Consider the following 21,858-nt stretch of genomic DNA (forward strand, 5'->3'; position numbering starts at 1 on the left):
ACGACTCTTTAAAACTTATAAGGTCCTGTTATACAACCTCTCTGTGTTTTTATTTAATTATTTATTATAAGGTCTACTAGTCTACTAGTATTAGTCTATTTGTAAAGTAAAACGAAATATTTTCTCTCAGAAGACAGCCGGACTAAATTTGTTCTCTTTAGATGAGTTCTCTGTTTTAACTTAAGAATCTTAATATATTTATCTGCAACGAACTCCACAAAGTAAACACAACAACGAACTCATTAAAACACGTGGTGATTCAGTTGAAGAACTTTTTAATCATCAATAAAAATGATAAAAAACACGATAAAATAGATTTTATTTAGAATTTATACTCGCAGAAAAGATTTAGAAACCAAAATAATATAAAGTGAATCGTCGAAGGTGTGAATGTTCAGGAGTCGCATCCAAAGTCGCAGATCTCTGAGTTGATGTATTTCCTGGCGAGCTGGTTGGCTCTGTAGGAGAAAGTCTCTCGTTCGTAGATGTTCATGAGCGTCAGGTCGGTGGACAGGAACTTGGCTGTTTTAACATCTGGAAAATATGTTGAGTAGCCGGTTCAATTACTTGTATGTGAACACAGAATGATCTTCTTCACGTCATAAAACAGTTTGGAGTATGCTCAAATGTTTAATACTATACGAGAGCGTACCGGTCGGGTTGATGTCAAAGATTGGTAGAGCTGTGACGTCAGCGAAGGTGAAGGACGAGCAGAGGTCGATGGAGTTGGCGTGAGGCAAGTTGATGGTCAGACGAATTAGAGCTGGTGATATAAAAATATAATGATGGTAACACACGTTTCGCTTACAAATTTATATCAAAATAATAAGTTACTTCCACACGTATACAAAAGTATATATCGGCGCAACCAGCTTCAATGAAGGATGCAACATGAAAATAACTGTCATCAATTATTATAACAACTTATTGGTCGTCGTTACTATTGTTAAAAGTAAAACGAAATCAAAGAGAATAGAACTATGTTTGAATTCTGGTATAAATATGACGTCTGGACGCACGACAGGGGACTGCAGAGTTCAGCGAGTGCGGATCATAAAGAATGTGATTATGAAGAACCTTCGAGAAATACAAGAACATTTAGAAGAATTGAAGTTTCATTTTGAAATATCTGGAACGTACTGAAACAAGTGACATTAGTGACGTCAGCGAGGCTGGCGTCCTGTCTTTAAAACAAAGAATTTGTAATAAAATCCGATATATATTTTCACGTGCCGTAGCTGCGAACACAAGAGTCTGTAATACTGATAAACGTACGGTAAGTTCCGTGGAACTTGAAGCTGTACTGCGTGTTCTCGGCCTTGCTGGCGTGCTGAATGAGCGTCCTCGTGGACTCCAGCCGGAGGAAAGGACAGTCCAGAGACAGTACCGCAGTGTCAGACGCCATGTTGTAACTGGGAGGTCGATTTATTGCTTGAGATTATTATCAACAAGTTAGGTTCCTTATGAATATTTAAAAATTTGTCGAGTTAAATACAAGAAATGATTTGACCATACGTTAGTGGTTTGTACGTGAAGTGTAAGTAATGGTATAAGAAGTATCTGTAAGTTCATACAAGAACTCGCTGACGGCACACTTGTTGTGGTTTCTTATGACGAGGTCGTGGTCGATGTACGTAGCGTTGAAGTAAGGCGTGTAGAACTTGAAGATGGGTATCTTGTACTCGGAGGGCACTGAGTCGAAGCGCGGCTTACAGGCGGAGTTGGCCGCAAGGTTTTCGCGGAGGCACTCCTTGTTCTTCACGTGACAGGGACGAACTATCTTCGGCGGCACTGGTACATCATTATTAGAGTTAGATTGAAAGACATTGTACGTATGAAACAATCCTTAAAAAAAGAGAGTCTTAGAAGTTGTAAGTAATATTAAAGTAAGAGACGGTTGTTTAGTTTCGTGGCTCACTCGACAGAATCACAAAACACAGAAATCTGGTACCTGTAGGTACGTCTGTCAAGATTCAATTTTGTAAAAGGTAAATGACTGTAATAGTTTTATAAATACTTCGACCTGTTATTCTATTTGGCGAGCTTCTCAATTACCTAGAATCACCAAACTTAACTAAACAACTTGTCACCTAGCACAAGTAAAGAAGGTAGTTAGCAAAATAAGTTATTTTAATTTTAACTAATACATATGTGCATTTCGTGGACGGACTACTGTGTAGTCATGATTTGAAGTAAATAACTTGTTTTTTCTATTTAAAAGACAATTCTAGTTATGTATAATGTAGGTCTACATTAGAGCCAGCCATACTTACCGGCGAGACATGCCGTCACTAAACACACGGTCAGCAACAGTCGCTTCATGACGGAGGGCGGGAGGTGGACCAGCGTGCACTTACCATCGACGAGAAGCGTCGGCTACTAATTGATAGCGAACCCGATGCTTCAGAACAATAACAACGCTTCTAGAATTGTAAAGAATTAAATTCCCAGCACTTGAACAAACAGTGTGCTGACGGCTTTGTCTTCAATAATTATCATTACATTTATTGGAATGTTTAATGACGATTAATCATTTTATTTTTCACTAAATCTGTTTGATTAACATTGAGTTAGTTTGGAATTAGGTATTTCACGGATGTATGACGCTGGTGATCCGTAGGTATACCGAATACAGCGAATACAAAGAATACAGCGGACACACGATTGTTGACGCTTGTATTTGATACTTTAAGGAAAATAAGACTGTAGTTAGACGTTTCTTAAAACAGAATGTTGGTTGGAAAGTTTTAATACTATGTACTCGTAGGTATCGATGGACATATTTACGAGGAACTATTAAACTAATTCCGATTATTTTTTTAGTAAATCATCGTGGCTTATTGTTTTTATTTCTTAAATCCCAAAGTATATTTGTGCGTCGGCGTCTAGACCAAATATATTTCTGTATTCGCGAATTTAAAATTGCGTTGTGTTAATTGAGCATACGGTTCCTTGGGAAACCAACTTCTCCAAAGACCATACCACTAAACGTTAGTCCAAGCTCCTCGCTCTACCTAAACAAATTTGAAAAGGACCTACTAGAAATGTCTACCAAGTACGTTCCAAGAATAAATTGTTGTTAGTTCTGAACAGGCCCAAGTTTTTTAGTAGGTTTTAGAGAGATTTAACTGTTATACCTCTCGCTTCTACTTCTACAGCGTACAAGCCTACAACGAACCTATTCCTAGTGAACTCGCAATACTTATTGACCCTGATGGCATGGCCTTTGGAGACGTTGGTTTCCTAAAGCACCGTAAGTTCTATTAACACAACGCGCTTTAAAATTTGCGAATACATAAATATTTCTGGTCTGGAGGACGCACAAAAAAATTTTGTACTGATTTTTGTACCGATTTTTATACGTATCCATCATAATAGTCCAATTCGAAGCCGCTCTTAGGATAGAGTAAGGTTTGACGTTTGATTTTATGGCCCTAGAGGCTTCTTTCACAAAACCTACTGATCGCTTGTTTGTTGTTATTTCCCTTTGCGCTGCCGCAAGAGGGGAGATGAGCGTTGAAAGCGAGTTAAATAGGGGCCCCTTAAGCTTGCACCTGGGTTTCAAACACTGTTAAAGCTCCTCTCCCTTCAAATCTTGTTTCAAATTTGAATTCGCGCAGTACGCAGTCGACTATATAAAAATTATTTTATTTTTTTGTTTTAAGGCTTTGAAGCAAGCTAGCACACTACCCACCAGATGCTAAGTTGTCATCATCTTCCATAGATTTTCCATTGTTTGGATACACAGTCTCATAAAGAGAGCTCTTCGACATCTGAAATATTTCATTGAAACTAGACTCGTTACTCGCATTAATTAAATATGGTTGTACAAATATATCGTGTTAGCCGTTTATAGTATATTACCCTTATATGGGGGCAGCTTTTTATTCATTTATTGCGGAGAGTCATCTGAATGTAAGAAAGTAGAGAAGGTTGATCTTCCCTTTATCTGAAAACCGCTGGAGAATATAACTTTTAAGTGTGGATTGGAAAAAAGACTCTCAGAAAGTATATTTGACGCTATTGTCTATGAACTATAGGACTCCGAATAACACGACACTAGTTACACGAATCGATAATCAAGAGTATTTTTATTTATTTCAGTTCTTTATTATCGTCCTGCCTCCGTACCGGAATAATGACAAAGCACCAGGTTCTTAGTTCTCAGATCGTGTCCAAACTATCTACAAACACAATACACTGTAAGGATTCTGGAAACTAACCTTTTCGGATGACGGGCAGACGAGACGAGATTGTCTGCTTCATCTCCTCTGCCTGTTACCGTAAACCGAATGAGGAAAAGCGAATTCCTTCCGTAATCATTGTTTGACGCCTAGAATGCATTTCTGTAAAAAGCGCAGTCAGTCAATTCTTTTATTTTTTCGAATAATTTGTATAGCGACATGTTGCCCCTTCTGTACATTGCCGACGAAGTGTCGCAGCCGGTTATCGCAGGTAGAGATTAAAAAGGTTTTAGCATGTGGGATAAGCAGATAAACTTTTTGAAGAGTAGAAAACGCGGCGAGTACACTACCTCACTAATGAGACTTAGAATCCGATATCACACGAGGGCCAACTCTCAAGAAAGAAAGGACTAGTTTTGTAGAGAATTTTAAGATATACCTACAACCTTGGCTTGAGATTATTTTTGGTAATACTTACCGCTTTCGTAAAAAATACAAAAATCCTCACATTTCGACCTTTGACACCGAATAACTTTTGAAGCACACACAGTATCGATGGGGACTTTGTAGTAAACCCCAGCTCTCCACTAGTGTTTGTTATTTGACCACTATTTTTGACTCAATTGACCGGACTGGTCTGTGAGTATTATATATTGAGTCAAAATATTAGAAATTCATTTAAACAAATAACTATTTATAATTTATTCTAATGTTAAAACGGTATTATTTTTTTTGGAAACATTTTAATGTCCATCTCTACTTTGAAGCCGTAAAAAACAGCCCTTCACAAGACATCAAGATGCTGCACGTCGATCTGAGAACATCCCAGGAGTGTGTTTGGAGGACGCCGTCAAGGATCCTCCTCACAGGGAGTCATACAGACGGCCGAGCTGCCGATGCTCGTTTCCGGTTTGAAGTGAACGTCCTACGTACAGCTCCCCTACTGTTCGCTGCGCTTAGTAAACACGGGAGCGAAAATAAAACAAGAAAATTGCTTAAAAATCATTTTAATCATAACTATTGTACATTAATATTTAATAATAGTTTTAAATAGTTCCAGATATCAACACAGAGAACACGCGCGCACCAAGCGTTACGAGATAAATGCAAAAATAAATACCGCGCTGTATGAGGCGTCCGGAGAACAAATTATTGATCAGCAACTTCATGATTCGTGATAACGTTAAGTTGTGTTAGAGCGAGTCGGTGACTAGATGGGTGACCGATGTGCTTCAGGCGTGAGGCATGTGTCGAACGACGACTAACATTAGAAGGTCGACCCACGCGGGCCGGCCTCATACAGCGCGCCGTCCCCCACACGGAGGGCGCGGCTCCCGACGACCAGCGCCTCGCCGGGAGCCGCGCCCTCCGCCGCGGGACCTCGGACTCGTTTCAATCGTGTCGCTGTCAACCCGCGGCCCGGAGACCGCGCACCTGACGCGGAACAGTCTGAAGCACGGTTTGTGATGTCGATGAGATTCTCGTTCGATTGAAACTCGCCCTCGATTTTTTTTGTAAAAAAATTAGCGACTAACGATAATATTAAAGCGGTTACGAAATACAAAATGAATCGCTATCGTCTCATGAATAGCCTTCGAGCGAGAGACGCGGCCTGTGACGTCACTCGCTCCTACGACATTACAAACGAGAAATTAATAATATTAGTGAGGTGTGAAGTTACCGGCGAGTGACGTCACACGCGCCGTCCGCCGCGGCCGCGCCCCGCCCCGGACACGGCTCCCGCGGACGGGCGCGGCCGCGAGACGAGGCGCGAGATAACAAAATAGAGTTAATGATAATAATCAGAGAAGTAACATTTTGAACCAACTTTTGGTTTAAATCACAAACGTTCGCCGAGCGCCGGCTGTCAATATAGTTTAATACATAATGTACATCCAAACACCGAGAACAAGGAACCGACCCGGCCCCGGGCCCGGCCGGGCCCAGGCTCCACTACGGTATCAAATAACGAAAGGATTCGGTGAAAGGCACGAGCACTCCGACGCCATCACAGGAGTCCGACAGTGAGCGAGCGAGACGACTATACACGCACACAGGCACACACCGCGCTCTAACGACAGAAAGCTACACGACTATGCACCGTAAAGTATATCGCTACGACACTCACTCTCACTCACTCCAGATCTCACTCATTCTCTCCTCTGAGACTCAACACGAGTCACCCGACTCCGATCTCTAATTTAAGAACAGTATTTTGTTCATCGCCTACTGATAACTAGACCGGACTGTCAATATTATGTGAAACACGACGAGTGGGGGGGAGGGGAGAGGAGGAGAGGGGGGAGGGGCGACAGTAACAGATCCTAGCTCATAAAATATATTAAACATGTAATGTCTTTTAAAATAACACATAATATCAACAGTTACCCAGGTTCAACGCTAATCCCATACTAAGTCTTCTAGCGAGTCTCGAACAGAAATATGAACGCATGCTACTGGAGGATGAACGCCCGGAGGCCCGGGGGCGGGGGCGGAGACCCGGGCCCGCGCGGGACACCGAGACCCCTAATGTATCTACGTTGACGAAATTCACATGATCCGTTCACAAAAAAATACTCCACAGAAATATATACAAATATTATGAAGAGATCGTCCGCCGACACGCCGACAGGACGCCGGCCCGTCACCTGGTGCTACATCATTGGATACATTCCGCCTGTCAGCCGGCCTCGGGAGGGAGGGGGGGGGGGGGGTGATACAGTTACTGGTCATATAATATACATTCAACACCCGCCTCCAGGCCGAGACCGGCTCAGACAGGCGCAGGGCGGCGCAGGGCGGCCGGCGACACCACACACATGACACGGGAGCCTTACACCGAACGTACCGAGCGAGCTCTGCTCGCACATAGATCATCACACGGGCCGGTGTGTGCGTGTGTGCGTGTGTCAGTCCGTCTGTGTGTGCCGCGAGACGAGGGCGGGTCGCTACGAGTGTGTGGAGGAGGGTGGAGGGGGCCGAGAGGACTCCTCGCGCTGCTTACTGATGTAAACCTGGAACGGACACACGACCGGTGAGTATCGCTTTTAATATAAAGAAAGGCAGCGGCGAGTCGATCCGCGATACCTGCAGGAGGCGGTACTTGCTGACGGACAGGTGCTTCAGGTGGGGCGTCATCCGCTCGTCGCCGAGAGCGCACGTGAAGGCCACCATACAGAACACGGCCGCCTTGCGCACCGCAGAGTTCTGGTGGTCGGCCAGCTGGAGGGAGTTGCAACAGCACATTGAGACATTTGGTTCACATTTAAGGTCAAACTTGTCACATAATCGAATAAAATGTTCGTCATCTATCAGCACCATGTTGCATTACAGCATACGGAGCAGCGCTATAGCTGAGGACAAGCCGATGTGAACCGTTACTGGCGTCGTTAATTCTGTGTACTTATATCCAGTGATAAGTCAATATAAAGGCCTGCACACACCTGCCCGACTCCCTCCATGAGTTGCGCCACTGTCTCGTCCGTCAGTTCGTCTCCTCGAGCCTTCGCCACCTCGGCCGCCAGCTTGAGAGCGCACAGAGACGTGGGGTACCCGCGAGTCCGGATCACGGGCTTCAGGAGCGCCAGCACCTGGCGGCACACGGGGGAGGTTAAGACGAGCCACTCGGTGTTACAGTTCCAACGTGGTCCACGTGTTCAGTACCTGTGCCGCCGGCAGCGCGTGTGCGATGTGCGTCATGCCCGCGTCCACGGCCCTCATGACCTCCTTGCTGGAGGCTCCGTACGCGTTGATCAGCTTGAGCAGGATGAGGTCGAAGTACTCCGCCCACAGCGCACGCGTCTCCGTCCGCCGACACAGCCACACCAGCACGCGCACCGCCTCGGCCGCCGCCCGCTCCTGGGCCGTGCCCCACCCTGCAACACGTGTGGTGTCAGGCGGTCCTCCCCGACCTCCCCCCTTCCCATCCCTCTCCGCGTGTCTCACCTGAGGCGTGCTGTGTGTTGGTGGCATTCTCGGCGTTCTCCTTGTCTGCCGAGTTGTCGTCGATGGAGAGAGCGGCGAGCGCGGCGCGGACGATGTTCCTGCAGTTCAAGTTCGCCGAGTTCAGGGGTGGTATGAGAGTGAAGGTCCGTCATCCGTCGCGTGCGAGGCGGATGGCGGGTGTATGTGTTGTGACTCACTTGAAGTACTCCAGCGGCAGCCGGCAGTCTCCGTACTTGAGCACCTCGTGCGTGGCCAGCAGCAAACGCTCCGTGTGTTCCGGGGCCGCCGCCGCCACGTCTAGGGAGGACAGCGCCTCCAGCACCTCACTCTCGCGGAGTCCGGCTGGAATCATTCACCGGACATGTAACGAGTAACCATCTCCCCTCCTAATCTCTCTCTCTCCGTCCTACTCACACTTGGTGATGATCATCCCGTTCTCGTCCATCTCGTAGGGCTTCATCTTGTCTCTGTTGTTGTTTCCGGCGGTCGCGTTGTATTCTCTGTAGGCAACGTGTCTCGACTTTATTTAGTTATTTGTCAGGCGTCTCTCACTCCGCGAGGGAGGGAGACTGCAACTTAACGCACTGTCGTCGCGTGTATGTGTACATTTTGAGTGTTCTCTCTCCGATGAGTGGTCAGTCGGGTATAGTATTATTGTCACGGTTACATTCTAAAAATAAAGCATTGCACATTTTTGAGGTGCCTGGCTGTTCTCGCCTTACCCGTGATAGTCGGGTCGGTGCGGGCCCGGCGAGGACTCCTTGGTGCTGCTCGCCTCCGAGCTGTCCGCGGACGCCGCTCGAGCCACCGCCTCACTACACACAATGTATACTATAAATGTCGTGTCCCGTATTTACGCAGCAACACTGTCTCTATTACAAATCAGTTCAGTAGTTTAACGTCGCGCTGCGTGTTCTGTACGTACTGCGCGTGCCCGTTGTGCCGCTCCGACATCTGACTGATCCCCGAGTCCTTGCTGCAGGCGTGGCTCGCGCACTCCGCTGTGTAACAAACGAACACCCTATTATTAGCGTCTGCTCTCAGCCCGTGTGTGTTACGTCATGTTCATGGTCTAGTGCGTCACCGTTCGCGTGTTGCGTGGTGTACGTGTGTATCTCGCTGGTCGTCTTCCGTATCCGGCTGTAGACGTCGTCGGGCGCGGCCGTCGACCTCAGCGGACTGTCGCTGCCGGCTGACGGGTGACAGATACGTACATTAGTAAGTATTACTTAACGCGATGTCGAATCGAGACTCGTAGAATACTGACTGCTGGAGGTCCTCCTGACGTGTTGCTGCACCACCCCGTTGACGAGCGCCTGCGTGTCGGCCGACAGCTCCGACATGAGAGTCGTGAACTGGAACAAACAAAAACATACACACACTCACACGGCGGCCGGGGATAGCGACAGTCACAGAACAAGAAGAGGGAGAGTACTGACGGGGCCGGGGTTACAATCATACAGAGCGGCGAGGGCGCGCCGGGCGCAGTGGCGCACGTCGCCCGCGCGGGCGTCTCCCGCCAGGACCGCCACCTTCGTTAGAGCTCGACCCGCCACGCCGGACGAGCCGCCTGCACACACACATTTATATATTATATATAGGACGTGTATCATGGGCGATCAAAAGTATCGTCGTTATCAGATAGCTTAGGTACCGTGTAAGGCGGCGGCGAGGCCCGCGGGCGTGCAGTAGTCGTGTGCGAGGTCGGCCAGGAAGCGCAGCGCGGCCGCCTTCGTCTTGGCGGTGGGGGCCGTCGCTCCGTCCGCGAGGAACCTGTCACAGACGCGTTTGTATTGACTGTGCCCGTCCGCGCGGTGCCGCCTGAGTCGTGTCGTGTCTGTCGGTACCTGAATATGTTATGCAGCTGCAGCTCCGCGGGGAAGCACTCGTGTATGACGTCCAGCGTCTTCATGATCTTACTCTGCACGGAGCCCAGGATGTCTGTGCCGAGCTTCATCAGTAATCTGTAATGTGTAATATTATTGTTATATAACAGACGCTATTCCTGTCGAGTATGTATTGCTTGTGTGTGTCTTTTCTCACCTGAACATGAGCTGGTAGAGCCAGTCCCTGAGCTGCTGCCAGTGCACCAGCAGCAGCTCACAGACGGCGTCCAGCAGCAGGGAGAACACCTTTGTGTGAGCGTCTACGAACATCTTGTTGAGTAAGTCCGTCAGCCTCTTCAGCTGATCCTCCGTCAGCAGTCGCCCGCTGTTCAGATAGTTCGCCTGTAACACACCCTGTGTATAACCCTGCGTCACGTGTGACGTGTTTGTATTAACACCAGTAAGGTCCTCACTAGATGCGTCAGTCCGTCTTTCCTCTCGGTCCAGTGTGTCGAGGCGCACAGTGCTATGACGTCATCGGCGGGAGGCGGGGGCGGCGGAGACCCCTCCCACACCAGGCGGCTGGACCCCGACCAGGACACGCTCTATGTGCAGACAGAGGCGGTCACTATTTATACAATGACTGTACAGTAAACCGACACGTGTATAGTGTGAGAGCGGGCGGGAACTGAGTTGTTCAAGGGTCTGCCATGATAGTACGTCCGTGTCGGTGTGGCGGGCGGTGACTCACGTCGTGTCTCCTGTACGAGTCCAGACTCCGCTCGCTACACACGGAGGACGCCTCCGAGTCATCGTCTCGCCGCACCTCACACGACGAGCTGTCCTCGGGACTCTGACGGAGATAAAGAGACTTTGCATTTATATTACACTAGTTCGTAGCTGCGGTTTCATCCGCTTGGACTTATGAATTAGGTACAGAGAGAAATGCATGAGATGTTTAATGTCGTCCCGCAAGAACTCTACTGAATTCCGGGATTAACTACTTCCCATGTCATGTAATAATGTTTGAGGCACATTACTGTAAGTTTCATCCGGATTCGCTCAGCACTTTTGTCGTGAGGGAGCAACTATCATTAAAACATTCTTGCAAATTTTTGCTTTATAATATTAGAGTAATATTTGCCGAGTAGCACAGCTTGTGGCATTCAATGTTTCCTTATATATCGAGTGTTTCTCTTTGGGGTTGATAGTTATTTTTTTGTCAGTCTGTGGGTGCGAGGGTACAGTGCGGTCTCGTCAGACTCGTCTTATTATCCGGTGAGTACAGTGAGAGGCGGATGTCTGACCCGCAGCGCGTTCTCGGCGTCTCTGGACTGTTGCAGGAGTCGCAGCGTCGCGGCGGGGGGGCGGCGGTCCACGGAGTCCCGGCGACGAGCGAGGCTGCCGGAGCGGGTGCGGGTTGGACTGGTCTCTCGAGACCCCGCCAGCGACCTGGGGATCCCGGACGGACGGCGGCGACACGACAGCGACACGGGACCGCTGCGAGACGACGGAGACGACGACCGGGACGTCGCTGAGGGTCACGTGGGGGGTCAGTCAATATACATTCATATGTAGTGTTCTTAGAAATGTTCGCTAAGTGAATAACACTAACGTTGTGACTGCGATACTCCGGGGCGCGACCTGGACCGCACGCTCCGCTCAGGGCTGGGGGGCACCGCCGCCACCGGGGAACGTTTGACGCGGGCTGGAAGATTTATAGAAAACATAGTTTATTGTTTAAGAAGGCATTTTTTTTAATAATCTTATTTTACCAAAATCCCAAAAGTGCTTAAAAAATCAAGTTAAGTTCATCAAAGGTTTCTAAGGCGGTGTTATAGTCACAAGCTTGTTTGTTTCTACGCGTCTATGTATAATCAACATCATGTACCTTGCTGGGCGACCTCTCCCTCTTCACGGTAGCGGAGACAGAAACAATCAATGAAGGATCATACGTGTCGTACTTTAACATCAAATATAATATAAAATATGTGTGTGTGTGTGCGCCTGTGTGTGTGTGTGTACTCACGCAGACTGGCGCTGCCGGCGGCGACTTTAGTCCTAGCGAGGTGCGAGTAAACAGCTCGGGCGCGGGCTCGCTGGGCGGCCGCCGCGTCCACCGCCGACACGGACCGGGACGACACGCAGCCGGTGGCCGGCGAACGATCTGAGATGACGGACAGAGATGAGAGGCTTACACACACACAGTGACGACGGCCGGGCGACGGGCACGGACCTCGCATGGCCACCGGGATGTGAGAGATGGGCGGACGCTCCTGGGACGAGCGGCGCCGGCGGAGAGAACCCGAGCGACTCACCACCGACACCAGGCTCTCAGTGGACGCTGGAGGGGGGAGGGAGGGGGAGGGGGACAGAGACAGAGAGTGACAGAGATAGTTACCGAATCCGGGGCCGCGTGGAATAGAACGGCAGACCGTTAGTATGGAAGACATATTATTTATATTGCGTTCAAATTGGAATACGAGCTTACCGGACACGCTGGCCGAAGGACTCCGCGGACTGGTGATGGTTCTAGTTCTCTCTGAAAGTTGGCATACACATAAAGAATATTATTACTTGTTTCTTTTTATAAACTCATATTTACATCCACGCCGCCTCTCAAATTCTCTTCTTTATAATCATAGTATATCAACATTATATTTTTTTTCAGGGCCAACAAACATAAGTCTCATCTCTCCAGCCCGTCACCTCACCACGTACCGGGTATCAACTGCTGCAGTCCGTCCATGGAGCCGGCCTTGTCTCTCTCCAGCTGTTTCTGCGCGGCCACGTCCATGCGACTGAACAGCGCCTCCGCTTGCTCCGGGAACTGACTCTTGTACGACCAGAACGCTCTGACAACAACAACATGCACGTTATGTATACAAGGTGTAGAGATACAACGAAACCGCGCAACCGAGCTCCGGACTGATGTGAGGTTAGTTTCCAGTGTGACTGTTTGCACGGCGAGTGTTCTCGAGATGAAAAAATATACACTCAAAGAAATCCGTCCGCGATGAGCTCGGCCCGGCCGCTGCTACTGAGCACACGTGTGCAACGTTACTATAAAGAAGAATCTTTACTTCCTGCCGTTGTTCCTGGCCGTGCTGTCGGCGTCGGCGCAGGCTTTTCGTATGGCGTCCGCGATGGCCGCCTGGTGCCGGTCCAGCGCCGGCCGCGGCCACGAGCGCAGCAGCAGCAGCAGCACCTCGCTGAGCGTGGCGCGGATCTCCTTGCTCTTGTGAGTGGTAAGGTTGGTGACCAGCACCGGCAGCAGGCGCGGCGCCGGCACGTGCTGCACGATGTACCGCACGCACACCGTGCCCGCCGACGACACCACCTGCACACACACACACACACACGCGCGCGCGCTACAGGCCACGACAGGAACACCAGGACGACGCACACCGGGGGCGTCCGGTGCACCAGGATTGCTTGCATGAGATTACGTTCCTACTTACAATGATATAAATACGGTCACACTGAAAAGCTTGTGGACTTGTTGCATATTACAGGTAGTGTCTATGTGACGTTTTTGTTTCGCGTCGGATCCGGAGTAGGACGCCATCCTTTAACTCTCTTTAACTCTAACTCGGTAACACAAATTTCAAGTCAACTTGTACTGTAAGCCTTTAATGGTTCATCCCCTGCTGCTGGATTCCCTAATAGTTTTGAAACCTGAGAAACTCACCTTGGCGGCGTTCTGTATGAGGTTGATGAGTTCCTGTAGTATGTAGAGACTGAACTGGTCCAGCTTGTTCCGCAGCACCTTGGCCATGTAGGCGATGGTGATGCAGGCCTCCCTCACCACCTGGCTGCGCAGGTCCTTGATGACCACCAGGAACGGCACCGACAGGTCCTTGAGGTGCGCCGCGAACTCCGACGGGAACTGAACGTGTGCGTTCGCCGCTAACAACGAGCGGATCTTCTTCAACTGGAACGTGTACAATGACGCGGACTCTTGAGTGAGCTCGTCTATTTCATGTGGGCAGTGTGTTCGTATGAGTCTGTGTGTGTTTACTGACAGCGTCGACCCTCTTCTCCCAGTCGGCGGCGCGGTCCCCGAGCAGGGCGGCGGCGTGGCGGCACAGGTCGTCCAGGCCGCGGGCTCCGTACACGGCGGCGGGGGCCGTGCTCGCGAACGCCGCCTCGAACGACTCGTTGGACACCGCGCCCGCCTCGCCGCCCACCCCTCCGCCTCCGCTTCCGCTCGCTGCCGACACACATGCAAGTTACTGTCGTGACAATATTGAACTCGCCGCTACCAACATACGAGGCGGTCAATTGATCTTTACGGTCGAACCGTTCGTGGAAATAGAATGTTACCGAGTTGAAGCCTCGAGATCATCTCTCGACATAACATTAGTAGTGAGTGGTATAGGACAGTACAGTGATGGTGATGAGGCGGGAGGTCGGGGACTCACCGCTCTGCGCGCTGTTCAGCTTGGTGGGCGGCGGCGGCTTCCTGCTCGCCGACGGCAGGCTGTACAGACCCGCCGCTGTACGCTTCGGCTCACCCGCTGTAGGGGGAGAGGGGAGACGAGCGGTGGGGGGAAGAATTAGTATTTTGTACGAGTTATATGATAATGTATGATAGAGAAAGATAGAGCGAGACAGATAGAGATATATGTGTAGTAGTCACCGGGTGTACTGGATCCTGAAGTATCTTCTCGTCCTCTCGGCGTGGGCAGCGTGAGGGCGCGCTTCACACGAGGAGCGCAGTCCGCCTCGTCCGCGCCCAACGCTGCAAATTCAAGTATACAGTTACAGAGGAGCTGAAGAGATACGTGTGTCGCGACATGTGTATTGAGCCTCACCCGAGGGCAGCAGCAGGCCGGCCTCCTTTGCCTCGTCGAACCTGTGTTCCAGCAGCGCCATCTTCTGTTGCGGCACGAGGTCCTTCCTCCGCAGGTCCTGCCGGAGCCTCTCCCCGACGTGTCTGTAGACGTCCACGATGAGTTCGAGCGCGGCGTCCCTGACGGCCCCACTGGGGTCTCCTAGAAGCGCCGCCACCTGCGGGACCGCACCCCGCAGCTGTAACTCCGCTGCGCCGTGTCTGCAAGAACGGGATAGAACTGCTATTGAGCGTGTGACAAATATGTTTTGAAGCCAAAAGTCACTTTAGAACATCTCAAGTGATATTGCCCCTCGCCAGCTGTGAGTGTGTCCGTCTGTGATCTGTATACTAACTCATGCAGTAGCGTTCCTATGCAGGTGAGCGCCTCTTCCCGGGTGTGCGCCGCCTTGTGCCCCAGCGCTGGAGTGAGTCTCGCGAGTATGGCCCTGGGCGCCGCCGCCCTGCACGAGCTGAGGGTCGCTATGCAGGCGCGGGCCGACACCCGCACGCCCTCCTTGGTGTCCGCCAGCCTGTGTCGATCACACAAACACATATAGTATAAGGGTTCAGTGTTGTCATCTGCCGAGCGCTGCCTGTCTCCTGATGTAATATCGTTCTCTCGCTTCGCTGAACATCCTGACAGCCCTTCCTTCATTACGTCCATTGTCTTGGTTCCATACAATGAGTTACCTGTCTATGATGTGAGGCAGCACTGTGGGCACGTAGTGTGAGAACTCGGGGCCCATACGTTCAACGAGGGCCGACATCACCTCCAGACCGTTCTGGGCGACCTGAGGGCACGCCGTAAACGAACTGTTATAATGTTTGTATTCATCGATAAACAAAAGAGACACGTCCACAGCCAGCGCCCGCCGCACGCTGAGTCAGGGATAGTAATATGCGAATAGACAATGGTTGATGTGTGAGACGGTTCAGTGGAGCTGCTCGTCCTATATCAAGCAGATGATCATATTCATGTCTGTCTGTTTTAAACACAGTATCACCAAAACTATCAAACAGATTCTTATCTTTCTATTTATGTCATGAGGTATATCGGATTTTATTGTATATGTCACGTCTATGTTAACCTTAAAGTTCCCTCCGTTGAGCCAACCGACGAGCGCGTCAAGCAGAGGTCCGGTCAGATCGGGATTCAGGTCGGGGGTCAGCTCCTCCGAGCGCACCAGGCTCACCAGACGCTCCCCCAGCTGCTGCCGGAGACGCAGGTCCGGCCGAGACAGCAGCGGCAGGGCGGCCTCCAGGGAGGACGGTTGGGGATAGTGAGACATCTGCAGACACATACTCTCGGTATAATATAATGACTGAGCATATGAAGCACGTCACGTCCGCTAACACATACTGACCTTTATCTAGTATAATATTATCCGTCAAAGGGCCAACGTTTGTCTCTCTTCACACAATTTGGCCAAATCCATATAACTGTCATGGCCCGGGAGGATGCGACACGACACCGACACGGACACTACACGACACACGATCAGCACCGAACGAGCACTACACTGAATGATCACTGACGCCGTCTCCTAATTAACATTTCTAAGTTGTCACTTGAGATTTGTCTGGAATTAAAGTGTTATACAAACATATCAACTGTGGAGTGCAGTGGGGTGAGTCTCCAGTCACGACAAACACACAGACAGACAGACAGTCGAGCCGCAATATAACCCTAAGTTTTATTATGTGAGTAATATTTCGACACATTATACAAGTCACTGATTCAATTTTTTTACAATTTGTCATAGAAATATATCCGAAAACGATAAATAAATATGTTTATGAATAAAATGCTAGAGGTTTGCAGCCGTGCGAGCGTCTCGCCGCTACTACTTGATGCCCTACTACTATTATAAATGGAAGTCTGTGTCCCGGATTCCCGTGTCGTTCCCGCGGGCTCATAACACTTGCATCAAGTCCCGTGGCGCGGGCTGCAGCCGTCTCCGGCGGTTACCATGTCTATCGTTTTAACACACTATACATTTCTACCCGAGCCCGGTGCCGATATGCACGCTGACGAAGTCAGTGGCTTAATACTTGTGTCGATAAATTTCTCTAACTTTTATTTTTTCTAAGACACTTGTGTGTATATATATATATATATACATATATATAAATTAATTATGATGGAAAGTATTAAGACATTGAAAAAGAGCTGTTTTTATAGTCATTACGTGTGTTCACTCTCATGCTCAAGAAATAGGAAAAATATTCTTTTTACGATATTAAACGACAGCTAATAACAATAATAAACATGAATCTATATATAAGAATAATAAATGCAATAACATCTCATGTAGTAAACGTTGTGGCCTTAACCTGAGGACGGAGGTCGCATGATAAGGGTCTGAGCGGCAGGCTGGTGACGTCACGCGCTCACCTACACCAGGCCGAGTCGTTCCGAGAGTCGTTAACATTGAAGCGATGTAATTATCAGTTAATGAGACGAGGCAGGACAGTTTAACGTTCATTACAACTTCACTCAAGTCTTTACACTTACAAGCTTTCTAACTTCCTAATAATGATTTTAAGTAGGTATGTAAACCATCTCAAGTTCATTTTACCTGGATTATAAAAAAAATACCTATGACCGATAATTTATTTTCGCGCCTTGTGTTGCCTTCGGCTTTGCCTATATATTAAACCACCTTTGACATAAGCGTTATTTGTCTTTTTGAGTTTTCATTAGATTTCCTCACTCCTAGTAGTTATCACCATGTCAGGGATAATGGAACAACCTCAAGACAACGCACTTTCGATTAGAAAAATAGTATTAATATTTAATCCGCCTTTAATTGAAGGGGTGACAGCGTCACAAGCATTTTAATAACTTCCTTTTTTTTGAAGTTGGTTAAAACGTAGCTTAAATCGAAATCAAGCCAGCTGTTTCAGAGTTTGGACGGCGAGGAGAGACGGATATAAAAAATTAAAAATGACGTCCTGAAATATGTATCGTATGTTATCACGAGCATTTAATGTTAATTTATAATTTGAATTTGCAAACAGACACTTTAATTTTATACATAAATAGGTAAACAGACCTGCTACAGTTGCTGTAAGTGTATAGAAACTCTCCCAAACTTAATTTACTAATTGTTAGTATATAACAGCTAGGTACTGTGTACATAATACATAAAGCATTCCAGTTACTGTGGAAACTCTATCAACATGGAGATGTTGTTGGGTGAACATTTATGTACTTTCATTTGCAGCTGTTCCAGATCTTTCAATATATAAGACAATGTATTTTCCCAGGTCGTGGGAACAGTGAACTGTGTCACAACTTTCCTCATGGCACATAAATATTTTGTTTAACTATCTCCAGTATTGACTATTGTACATGTTATTAATTAGGGAAAACAGAATACAATTAATACAGGTTTGTTAAGAAGTCGACTCACTCTCATTACAATGTTGAAAATATATTATTATTGTTTAAAGAGCTTCTTGAATACAAGTCCCCCGGAGACATGCAATAAAAGAGTCACTAAACAGCCGAGTTGTGTAAATGTTACAAGTTAAATGATAATTTCAATACTAGTGTCTGATGCCAACATTAACTAAACTTTGATTATTTGATAAAAAAACATGTAAATATCTTCATAAGGAGTAACATCTTTGTTTACAGTGTCTCATCAAGGATAAGTTACAAGTCCATATCTTCTTCTTTATCTACTAACATTGTACATTAATTTAATTATCATTTTTATATTGTCTTCATGGAATTTTATCTAATTATTAATTGTACTGCCATTTTTTTACTTTGCTCGATATTATAATATTTTCTGCCCCTGACTTCATGTGAACATAGTAAGATTCAAATATAGTGTGTTAAAACAGTGTTCATATTAAGTCACCATCAACTTATGTAATGACTTACAGCCCATATCATGTTCCTTGTGAAAGCTGCATTCATGAAAAGTTTTATCAGAATGTTTTTATTTAAAGGATACACAAACATCCATAAAAACTCTCTCATTGAGAATATTATTAGGATTAATGAAATGTCGTAGAGTACACCGTGAGTTCATGAGGCTGGTAACACTAAGTTATGTATTATAAAATAATATACATAATTTTATACATGGCAAAATACTATTGACATACTTAACTATGATCAATGGACAATTATTCTTCACTGTCACCTTACAAGAATGTTTTTTGTTCAACAATATATGTATATAAACATAATAGTAGGTATACTACAGACAGCTGTGAGATCATTGTTGGTAACGTAAAGTCTGGCTTCTGACACTTTGACTAATTGGAGACAAGAGAACCTCAGTAGAAACAGCTTTTGACTGATTTTATATTTTAAGTTCCATAAACAAAATTAATTTAATCTATAATTGTTGAATTTGTATAAGTTAACTTTATTAAGAACTGTCCTCGTTACTGTGTGGGTGTGTATCTTTGGCAACCTCAAGGTTGAACTATTATTTTGGTAAAGCTTAAAGATTGTCTGACTTAATAATTTTTTTTTCACTCAATATGTATATTTTGTACTCTACGGCCTAGATATATGAATGTTTTATCTGGCAGGTAAATCAAAATTATGAAAATCAAAATGGCGAATTTTGGCGCCAAACCAGCTTATAAAATCTATAACTTTAAGAGGTGATTGTAAATGTAATAGAAAAATAATTATGAGTAATATTTGTTCATATTTGTCTCAGTCAATGTTTTATAAGAGGTTCATTGATAATTTTCTATGACTAGCTAACTTTGTTTTTACAAGGTTTTGTGGTATCAGATATATATACTTATTGAATCTTGTTAGTAATGATCACAGGTGGATCAAAATATGTTTTTTTAAATTGGTATTAATAACGAAATCAACACTGTTGGCTCCGTTTAGTGAGCAATCTTAATATTTTAGTATGAACGGTTCGTCAGACACACACTATTACAATGATATGTGTACATATTCGGACACAGGAAATCATCACTTGTGTTTTCTTGTTATCATTGTACAGGAATTTAGAAAATTGGATGCTGAGTTCAATACTCAAAAAATCTTACATCTTAAAGACAATTGACTAACTCACTCTCATATGTCTTATGTTAGAATGGGTAAACCAGTTCAGTATACCCAAGAGTTTTATGTGTTCAAGCTGAAGGTAATCAAAGAGAAGTGTCTGAACCATCACCAGGTCCAACAAGAAGATCCCATGAGATGCAAGACATGAACACATAGGAAAATACTAAACAAGTACTGGCAAGAAAACAACAAGCAAAGTTACCCGACCACTTGTATTAATTCAATGGAAACAAAAATAATAAAATTTCCCCTAAGTTAAGTTATAAATATTCTTTACTGACTTACTCTGCAACAATAGCATGGTAACTGTCCCTTCCACTATATTAATTTAAAACTCTCTTTGGCCGTTCATTTAACGAAACACTTTATCTACAAAGCCACAAGCACTATTCAAACATTGAAATTGTATATAAGAACTGATGAGACTTTGAGGTTTTAAGTTCCTGTATTAATAGATGTGTATTTCATTTCTCACTATAAACATTATTTGTGTCTCAAATTGTCTGAAGTATATGTGAAAATATGTTTTAAACGTCCATGCTCTTTGTATCTATTGACAGTGTTATTGTGTATATATAGATGACAATGGTCATTATGTTTATCATCATATATTGCAGTTATTGATAATTTATACTACAAAATATTTTTCTGATGGCTTCATGAACCCTGGTTACTAAATTTCATAAGTTAACCAACTTGTTGGTGATTACACCACCGTCATTTTATTTTGGAATATTTAATCATAAACTTGATAGTTCATGGCGTATATATAAATTTGAAAAATTGTATTTCATAATTTTAAACTAGAAAAATTTAAAAATAAATTTTAGGTTTCATAATTTGAATTAAAACCGATCAATGAGAAAGATATTTATGTTGTTATTGTTGAATGTATCCAGAAGCCTTTGTTGAGGAATCCTAAAGGACTTACGCTCGATTTATACCTACACAATGATGTCATCGCCTCCAATTGAGGATACTAGTATGAATTTTAACTATATGCTAAGTACTGAAGGCGTCTACATGACGACTTTCTCTAGATATAAATCCGAATACTGAATTCTTGTTGTATTTTTTGGTTACATGAATAGATGTTGCCGAGTATTTTTGGGTGAAATCTGACATTTAAACTTTTGCTCTAAGCCGTGTCGAAAGTATTATAAGTTGGATACATTTTTCCTGACAAATAATTATAAATAATAAAACTTACAGAGATATTGCAACCGTCCTAGCTTTTCATCACCAAAATGGTAATAATACACAGAAATATTTCGATGACAAAATAGGAGCTTAGGACATTTCCATCTATAGATTTGACCTTTAAAACTTATCACTAACACCCCACTGCACACAAGCACTCATTTATTTGAATTTGTACATGTAATAACTTAATATGACAACATTTATTAAAATGGAGTTCAATAAAAAAATCTCACCGTTTCAAAATCACTAGAAAAATATTCGGTAGTCGCGCATGCCCAACAAAAATTTACATCACGTGACCTGTCATGGCGTCAAAATACGTTTTATTATTTTACAGATAATAAATATGTATTAATACCACTTACAAAAAATATTCTTCATCCACAAAAAATGTAAAAAAGAGAAATATACCAAATATTTATAGTATTTATTATATTTCAAATGAAGATGAAAGAAAAGATCTGGATTAATTATATTTTAAAATTTTCTGATTCCTATTTCATAATGTAGTAATGTAGTGTAATTGTAGCGGTGATGCTGGTCACCCCTTGCATTGTGTAAGCGGTGAGACGGGGAAGGATATAAGTGACTATTCACTAGTCAGTGAACTGATGCACACGAGATGTTTCGTATTTGATTACAAATAAAATACTGTATAACCAAATTAGAATCTGCGTTAATTAATGTAATGACTAAAGTGTTATAATTTTCGAGCTAAATGAAATAAATACACTTTTAAAAGTATTAAATAAATATACTAGAGATCATATTTTTTTAGTGTACATCAAATAGCTAGATATTAATACT

General features: G+C 45.4%; 2 protein-coding genes across 6 annotated transcripts; both read right to left on the reverse strand.

The window, feature by feature from the left end:
* Nucleotides 1-258: 258 nt before the first annotated feature.
* LOC116776386 (fibrohexamerin-like) lies at nucleotides 259-2,435 on the reverse strand. Its single transcript, XM_032669584.2, has 5 exons — nucleotides 2,274-2,435; nucleotides 1,575-1,791; nucleotides 1,276-1,412; nucleotides 653-763; nucleotides 259-534 (listed from the first exon to the last, which is right to left on the reverse strand). The coding sequence occupies exons 1-5, from the start codon at nucleotides 2,320-2,322 to the stop codon at nucleotides 395-397; spliced, it is 654 nt and encodes a 217-aa protein (XP_032525475.1). The 5' UTR covers nucleotides 2,323-2,435; the 3' UTR covers nucleotides 259-394.
* A 2,740-nt stretch (nucleotides 2,436-5,175) lies between these two features.
* On the reverse strand, nucleotides 5,176-21,375 carry LOC116776328 (CLIP-associating protein). 5 transcript variants are annotated; one of them, XM_061525213.1, is made up of 34 exons: nucleotides 21,285-21,375; nucleotides 16,157-16,336; nucleotides 15,881-16,081; nucleotides 15,483-15,583; nucleotides 15,146-15,322; nucleotides 14,773-15,011; nucleotides 14,598-14,699; nucleotides 14,380-14,475; nucleotides 13,981-14,168; nucleotides 13,647-13,889; nucleotides 13,039-13,295; nucleotides 12,677-12,810; nucleotides 12,447-12,497; nucleotides 12,192-12,299; nucleotides 11,985-12,122; nucleotides 11,571-11,663; nucleotides 11,263-11,489; nucleotides 10,707-10,808; nucleotides 10,429-10,560; nucleotides 10,173-10,357; nucleotides 9,977-10,093; nucleotides 9,784-9,902; nucleotides 9,569-9,699; nucleotides 9,397-9,484; nucleotides 9,214-9,321; nucleotides 9,055-9,130; nucleotides 8,852-8,944; nucleotides 8,544-8,629; nucleotides 8,327-8,471; nucleotides 8,130-8,227; nucleotides 7,848-8,059; nucleotides 7,628-7,774; nucleotides 7,272-7,406; nucleotides 5,176-7,198 (listed from the first exon to the last, which is right to left on the reverse strand). In XM_061525213.1, exons 3-34 carry the CDS (start codon nucleotides 16,079-16,081, stop codon nucleotides 7,133-7,135), a joined length of 4,395 nt encoding a protein of 1,464 aa, XP_061381197.1. In that variant the 5' UTR covers nucleotides 16,157-16,336; nucleotides 21,285-21,375; the 3' UTR covers nucleotides 5,176-7,132. The 5 variants fall into 5 exon arrangements, with proteins under 5 accessions (XP_061381197.1, XP_032525401.1, XP_061381198.1 ...); XM_032669510.2 differs by having other exon boundaries at nucleotides 16,157-16,372; nucleotides 21,285-21,372; XM_061525214.1 differs by lacking the exon at nucleotides 21,285-21,375 and adding an exon at nucleotides 21,167-21,270 and having other exon boundaries at nucleotides 16,157-16,372.
* Nucleotides 21,376-21,858: the final 483 nt, after the last annotated feature.

The sequence above is a fragment of the Danaus plexippus genome, chromosome 28, assembly GCF_018135715.1.
Source record: "Danaus plexippus chromosome 28, MEX_DaPlex, whole genome shotgun sequence".
Classification (NCBI taxonomy): domain Eukaryota; kingdom Metazoa; phylum Arthropoda; class Insecta; order Lepidoptera; family Nymphalidae; genus Danaus; species Danaus plexippus.

Bases quoted from the DNA above. Each gene is read 5' to 3' on its own strand.
- LOC116776386 (XM_032669584.2), bottom strand. From the start codon at position 2,322: ATGAAGCGACTGTTGCTGACCGTGTGTTTAGTGACGGCATGTCTCGCC. The intron at 1,413-1,574 runs GTATGAACTTAC...TCGACCTCCCAG, and splicing joins TGTGCCGTCAGCGAGTTCTT to TTACAACATGGCGTCTGACA. The intron at 764-1,275 runs GTACGTTTATCA...TTATATCACCAG, and splicing joins CAAGTTCCACGGAACTTACC to CTCTAATTCGTCTGACCATC.
- LOC116776328 (XM_061525213.1), bottom strand. From the start codon at position 16,081: ATGTCTCACTATCCCCAACCGTCCTCCCTGGAGGCCGCCCTGCCGCTG. The intron at 14,700-14,772 runs GTGAGGCTCAAT...TTGAATTTGCAG, and splicing joins CGGCCTGCTGCTGCCCTCGG to CGTTGGGCGCGGACGAGGCG. The intron at 14,476-14,597 runs GTGACTACTACA...CTCCCCCTACAG, and splicing joins TTCAGGATCCAGTACACCCG to CGGGTGAGCCGAAGCGTACA.